The 7,223-nt window shown below is 45.8% G+C and overlaps 1 protein-coding gene across 1 annotated transcript; it reads right to left on the bottom strand.

Moving 5' to 3' along the window:
- Positions 1 to 964: 964 nt before the first annotated feature.
- Positions 965 to 6,542, bottom strand: pcmtd2b (protein-L-isoaspartate (D-aspartate) O-methyltransferase domain containing 2b). Its single transcript, XM_074681860.1, has 7 exons — positions 6,386 to 6,542; positions 3,857 to 4,017; positions 3,625 to 3,775; positions 2,861 to 2,963; positions 2,612 to 2,783; positions 2,198 to 2,321; positions 965 to 1,930 (listed from the first exon to the last, which is right to left on the bottom strand). The coding sequence occupies exons 2-7, from the start codon at positions 4,010 to 4,012 to the stop codon at positions 1,374 to 1,376; spliced, it is 1,263 nt and encodes a 420-aa protein (XP_074537961.1). The 5' UTR covers positions 4,013 to 4,017; positions 6,386 to 6,542; the 3' UTR covers positions 965 to 1,373.
- Positions 6,543 to 7,223: the final 681 nt, after the last annotated feature.

The following is a 7,223-nucleotide window of genomic DNA, read 5'->3' on the forward strand; positions in this document are numbered from 1 at the left end:
ACTTCTTTACAATGACTGTTTTTCACACTGATCACTGGTCACTTTAACCCCGTACCTGGCCCCACACATAGACGATGCTTAGCTCTGGCCCAGCAAAGAGTTGGTGCTTGCTAAGCACCAGTTTTGAGCACCACAACACCAAGAACCAGTGCTAAGTCAGGCACTGGCCTGAAAGCACCAGCACCAGTTTGGTGGAAAAGGGGTAACAGACAGAGTGATGGTTAGGTTAAAGCTCCACATCATCCAGACCTGATCCTACCCTACACTCAGAGCTCAAACTTTCGTCTTTCTTTCTTCTTCCTGTTTGAGTCTGAAGCACCTTACGAAGGACCTGAAGCTGGCTGTATAGATTAATGACGACTTTATTTTCCTCCCGTCAGATTAGAGATAACATCAGGTATGTTAAGAACTCATGTATTTACATTCAGGAGTAAGGATTATTTAGAGCCCGGCTCAGTTCACTGAAAAGCTAAGCTAACGTTAGCAAAAATTTAGCTCTGCTCTGGCTGAAGAGACTCTGAAATGACTTAACTGTGGAATTTTATTGGCCTTAAACATCTGAACTTTGAGTAAAAGTTACACTTTCTTTATATCTGAGGTCAGAAATGTGGGAAAGAACCCAAATCTGACTTTATGTATGTGTGCCACACAATGATCTGAAATCTGTATTATCCCCCCAAACGAGGAAGAAAAAAACTGTCCATGTCAACATCAGAAATCAACATGATCAAACATGGAGAAAAATCAGCATCTACAGCAGAGATCAACATGTTTACAGCCTGGTACAGACACAGATTGTCTCTTTATCACTCATTTCTCTCTTCATGACGACTGTACAGCTGCATTTAGAAACAGCTCACCTGTTTCTGACAGGTTAAGGGTTAAAGGGAGAGAGAGTTAGGGGGCGTGGCTTCTTTGACTGACAGCTGGGAGCCGCTAGCTGTCTGACCTGTGACCTTTGGGCTTTGTTTTTTTTATACCGATTGTAGATTTTAAAGAGCGCCTGTTGGGCTCAGACTGGTGGTCAGGACTGGTGTTAGTGATCCATGGAGCCCTGTTAGCTGCTATTAGCGTAGTTAGTGGATGATTAACTGAATGTGTTTATGTGTGTGTGTGTGTGTGTGAGTGTGTGTGTGTGTGTGTGTGTGTGTGTGTGTGTGTGTGTGTGTGTGTGTGTGTGTGTGTGTGTGTGTGTGTGTGTGTGTGTGTGTGTGTTTCTCAGACTGTGTCAGTAGATGAACGTGGCTCAGAGATGATGATGAAGAAGAGGATGATGGGAAGGGACTCAAAGTGTATCAGTCTGGTGGGGAGCATGTTGTCCAGTAGGGGGCACTGTGGCCTGGCTCTGACCCTCTTTGAGGATCGGGAGGGCCTCACTTCTCTCTGTAGTAAAGCAGGTACATCTTCAGGGGCTCAGGGAGCGGCAGGTTCAGGATCCTCTCTCTGAGGAGGTTCACGGCAGGCTGTGGGCGGAGCAGCTCCCCGGTCTCCCTCTCCTCCTCCTCCTCCTGCTCCTCCTCTTCATCCTCCTCCTCCACAGTCTCCTCCTCCTCCACCACAGCTCCAGCTCCTCGGCACCCCCTCCTGCTACCTCTCAGCTGCCTCCTCGCCTCCCTCTCCCCTGCCTCCTCCTCTTCTTCTCCTCTTCCTCCCTGGTTGTTGTTGCTGTCTATAGGGGCTGGGCCTATGCCGCTGCTGGCCACTACCTGCCGGGTGGCGAGAACGAGCGCATTACAGTGGCGCCTATGGACACGCCGGCGTTTGAAGCGAGGGCCATACTTATGGAGCCCAGCCACCGCCAAGCCCCTCCCCACGCTGAAGGAGGAGCCTCTGCCACGTGATTGGCTGTCGCCTCCGTCTGTGGTCACTCTGAGGGTGTGACGGATGCAGATACGAGACAGCTCCTGCAGCGTCCGGACCTCATACTTGGCTGACGGACAGAAAACACCAGAACAGAGTTAGGTATAAAAATAACAGATTACAGTCATGATAGTTAATCCAGATTACAGTCATGATAGTTAATCCAGATTACAGTCATGATAGTTAATCCAGATTAAAGTCATGGTATTTAATTCAGATTGCAGTCATTACATCTAAACCAGATTGATGTTGCAATATCAGATCCAGGTTACAGTCATGATATTTTTTCAAGATGAAAGTTTCAATATCTAATCAGGATTATATTCATGGGACTCACGCAGTGGGGCTGTCTTGGGTTTTCCATTGGTGCTGTGTTTGGGTAACACCAGAGGAGCGAAGGATACTGAGATGATCTTTTTGGTCTCCCAGCAGTTCAGACCAGTTCGGGTGATCTTTGTAAGCTACAGAGACAAAACATCAGAATTAGCCTCAGGCCCGTCTGAGATCAGGGTTTAAACTGATCCACCAACAAACACCAACACACACCAATTAACACCCACAAATTGTGTGTGTTAGAGAGAAACCTGCACACATTCAGTTTGAACATCCAGGATTGGCGCTTTAAATCCATGATAAACTAACAGATGAACACTTCCTCTCTAAGCTCACGCTTCAGCCCCTCAGACTCAGAGTTTATAACCTAAAGATTCATCCATCATAGAGGACTTCTCTGGTCTTCTAAAGCACCAACCTTTTCCTCCAGAGGCATGACCAGGATGCCCCCCAGCTTCAGCAGGTTCTTCATATACTCCTCGTGCTCCTTCTGCACCCCCGCCCCGCAGTACACCCTGTCGTACTGCCGGCTGTCAGGAGGGATCTCCAGACAGTTCCCCACCACAAAGGACGGCTCACAGAACTCAAACCTGAACAGACAGAGGAGAGATTTATCACAGTGTCCTTACAGGACGAAAATAATCTGAGGTCAGCTGAGGTCGCCTACTTATCAAAGCTGTCGCTGGTTTTAATGAAGGAGTCCAGCTTCTGATAGGCGTACTCAATCACATCAGCATGAAGCTCGATCCCATGATTCACTCCAAACGGACCTGAAACAGGAGACATGGACAGGCAGAGAGAGGGTTGAAGAGTTGTAGCTTTGTTGTTAAAACTTTAACTTCCTCCTGGACTAACAAAGATCCATGTCATCACATCTGATTCTTCATCATCGCAAACCAGCCTCCGCTCCCAAGACTTTGTGTAATTCGGTATCTCAGCAGTGCGCACAGAGCTGGGGAAAAAGGCTTTCTCCTTCTCAGGTCTGTCCAGCTGAAACATGCTCCAGCAGGACCTGAAGTTGTCCAGTCTGGTCACACTTGGTGAATTAAAAATTTTATTGAAAGATCTGGAAAAAGCTTCTATAGAGAACTGTCTTTTGTACTGTGTAACTTTTAATTGTAAATGTATGTAATTTTCCTGTTGGAAACAGGTCTCTCTTGCAAATGAGATGCAGGTCTCAAGAGACTAACCTGTATAAATAAAGGATTTTTAAAAAAAAATCATCTTTAATCAGAAAGGACATGGGTTCATTTTTTCTGGTGTTTTCTCTGTGGCCTGCAGTCTTCATCATAAGCAACAGACATGAAACTGAAACACAACAAAGTCTGCACACAAAAACATCCCCAAGACATCCAGCTTTTACTGAACCAGCAGGCTGGTACTGACGCCCCAGTATGGGACCAGTTTGACACATGTAAGAGGAGCACATACCCAGTATAAGGCCCACCATGGTGCTGAGGTATCCGGTCCCACTGCCCAGGTTGAGAAAGGAGAGTCCAGGATGGAGGTCTAGAGCCTCCATCACCTCAGAGTAGATACATGGAGCGGAAAGGTGGATGTTCCCATGTCGCCATGCTAAGTCCTGTTAACAACAACAACAAGGTAAATCTGCAGCTCAGCCTCATACAGACATCATCACATACAATAAGTGTGTGTGTCTGACCTTGTAGGCATTGTCGCGGTACTCATCTAGGTAGTAGTCTGCTCGATCAATGGCCCTGAATGCGCGCTCCACCAGATCAGAGCGGATGTAGTACGCCTCCTTCAGGTTGTCGATCAGGTCGTCGTTGTCCTCACCCGCACTCACAGCTCCACCCATGATGCCTACAGACAGAGGGGAACCAAAGGGACTCTGATGGGTCAGAAACTCAGCACTGTGACCCTGAGCTCTCACACAGAGACACTAACACAGGTCTGAGAGTTTGTCACAGATTCAGAGGGCAACAGTTATCATGGGGGCTTCTCTGTAAGAGTTCAGAAAGGTCAACACTAAAACAGTTCTTGGGCAGCTCTGGACTGATAGCATCAACCTTAGTTTATTTATTCTTGTTTTTGTTGTTGTTGTTGTCAAGAAAAAAAAAACAGAAAACAGGAAGTCGTTGGTTCTCAGCACCATGATGCATAGATAAGAATCTGTTACAGGTTTCTGTTAAAAGTAGGGATGTCCTGATCTGATCCTGGTATCTTTGTGGGTCTGATAGACTCAGAAAGGTTTGATCCATTATACAGATTTGTTCAACTCAGCTCAATGCTCCTCTGTGTTTACAACAACCTAATGTATAATTATATTATCAACACCAGTAAAACATCCTGAATGAGGATAACCCCAGCTGCTAAACAGTTTCCATATGTTTCTCAAAAGACTCTGACAGAAACTTTCAACATGATCCTCTGCTGGGGTTTAACTGTGACCTGTTAGTTTTGGAGATTTACTTCACATTTACACATGTAGAATCCATCAAATAATAATTACGATCCCTGGCAAAAAATTATGGAATCAGCAATACGGGAGGATGTTCATTCAGTTGTTTGATTTTGCAAAAAGAAATAAAAAAAAATAAAAGATAAAAAATAAAAGCACAGAAATATCACAAAACTAAAGTCAAAATATAACTTTCTGGCTTAAAAAAAAATAAAAGAAAACTTACTGAAATTATGGAACCACCAATTCTGTGGTTAAAAAAAGTATGGAAACATGAAAACAAGTTAAAAAATATATGTAAGAAACTTAAAAAGAAAAATTTTAAAACAAAAACACCAATAGTACAACTTCTGGCTTTTCTGACAGCTTGCAGTCCCTGAGGCATGGACACATTTTTTTGCTCTACGGCAAGATGCATTATATATTTTTTTCTTTTTGGTCAATTAATGATTTCATTTAGCTTTTCTGCAAGTCCTATTTTCTTCAGGCTGTTTCTTACAGTTCAGTTGTCACATTGACTCCAGTTTTCTCCCATTTGTTCCTCATTTGTTGCTTTGCTTTGAGTTTTCTGTCTTGATGCTTTGATGTCATCTTGGTTTACCAGGATGCTTGTCTTTTATGACTTTCCCATGTTGTTTGTACCTGACTGTGGGCCACCAACATCTTCTTCTACATTCAGTGATGACTTACCTTCATCAAGAAGTTTGATCAACATCTCTTTAGTTTGTTGGAGCCATGGTGAACAATCCCCAAGATGTAAACACTCCTTGTTTAACTAACAAGCAGATTTAATCTGATGTAGGTGATCATTCTGAATATCAAAATTTACAGGCTGATTCCATCATTTTCCCCATAATAGAATCATTCTGAAAAGAAAGTCCAAAGTTAAAAAAAATAAATAAACCTGAGCTCCAGTTTCCGAGCCCATTCTCAGTTCCATGTTTTCTCTCCTGGTCTGACTCAAACATGGTGAGGATTCCTCTGAGGACATCACCAGTCACTGAACCAAACATCCAAACACTCCAGACTTCCTGCTCCTGTCTCTAGACTCTCTGCAGCAGGTCAGAGCTGAAGGTGTGACCAAGCTGCTGCTTTAGGTGTTAAAAACGACACGGAAGAAGAGACCAGATAGGAACAAACGCTGACTCAGGACCCCACAACTCATCGGGGTGAGACTGGGACTCAGAGAGTCTCATCAGTCTGTCACACAGAAGCACTTTTAGAGTCTCATTCAGAGTCTCATCAAACTCAACCCGTTAGAGCCCAGAGAGTTCAGTGGGTTTTCTGTTGTTAGCAGATACGAACAGAGGGGGGCGCTGTGACACACCAACCGACTGTGGTTTAGTAGGCTAGTAGGGTACACACACAAACACACGCACACACTTCCTGCAGACACACACTCATCTGTTTCAGCTCCTATCTGCCCGCTGGTCTCTATGTTTGAGTGTGTGTGCGTTTTGTGTTTCACATTAAGGGTCAACAGACACGCAGAATCCCGCACAGCCCGCAGGATCACCCCTCTCCCCCTCCCCTCCCCCACGCACCGCAGCTCGCGCGGTGCTGCAGACAGATCACGGTAAATCAGCGGCCCACGGACACGGACACACACAACCACACACATACCCTGAACAAACCGTGAACACAAAAACTCTGATCGGAGTGTCGCACAGGAACAAGGTCACACACTCCCGCAGTCTGTTCCGCGCTGCACGCGGAGAGACAGCTGATCGCCCCCCTCCCTCTCTCCTGGAACGGCTCGCGCTCTCTTACCTGCTCAGATCGCTGAGGTGTGCTCTCTGTCCCCGTGGGTTTTTTCTGCTCGGCCGTGGGTCGTCGGGGGGTCCAGGAACACACCACTGCTGGATGTAAACATTCAGCCAGCTGACGCTCTGACGTCACCACGCACCGTACGTAAAGCCCCGGAGGAGGAGGAGGAGGAGGCTGGCCTACATCCTGCTCTGGGTCTGCAAAGAGAGGAGCAGCAGGCTGATGTGTGAGAGTGAATATTCAGAGTAATGATCAGGTAAAGGAGGACTTCATAGGTTATTACAGGAGAAAAACGGATGTGACGTAACGCGTGACCTAAGCCAATCAGAAGGAGGGTTTGATCCTCTCTGCTGTAAGTGAATAATCTGCCTGTTTCTGTGCTGATCCTCTCTGTGGGTCAGTGGGTCAGAAACAAACAGCAGGCCGAGATCAAAACGTCACTGCAGGTATAGAGGCCCAGGTGTGAATGTGAAGAACAGCTGATCAACAATCAGCTGATCCAGTTTCAGATGTTTGTATACCTGGAACAAGTTTAATCCTGATCAGAATCATTAAGTTCGGAGATCTTATCCTCAGGGATCCAGGTGCACTATGCTCTGAGGTACAAAGAGTCATACATGACATGTCGTTAATTCTCTTGTCTCTGGAGTCTCTGGGAGGACACCTTGGTTAGAATAAACCTGTGTATAAAATTAGAGTGGTTCCAGAAGAATCAGGGTCAAAGGTCACAGATTTGACATGGTGTGTGTGTGTGTGTGTGTGTGTGTGTGTGTGTGTGTGTGAACCATAAACTCAGACTCTGGACTCAGACTCAGACTGTAGACTCTGTGCAGGGACACTC

The sequence above is a fragment of the Halichoeres trimaculatus genome, unplaced genomic scaffold, assembly GCF_033239565.1.
Source record: "Halichoeres trimaculatus isolate MK-OKI-2021-1 unplaced genomic scaffold, fHalTri1.1 fHalTri1_scaffold_11, whole genome shotgun sequence".
Classification (NCBI taxonomy): domain Eukaryota; kingdom Metazoa; phylum Chordata; class Actinopteri; order Labriformes; family Labridae; genus Halichoeres; species Halichoeres trimaculatus.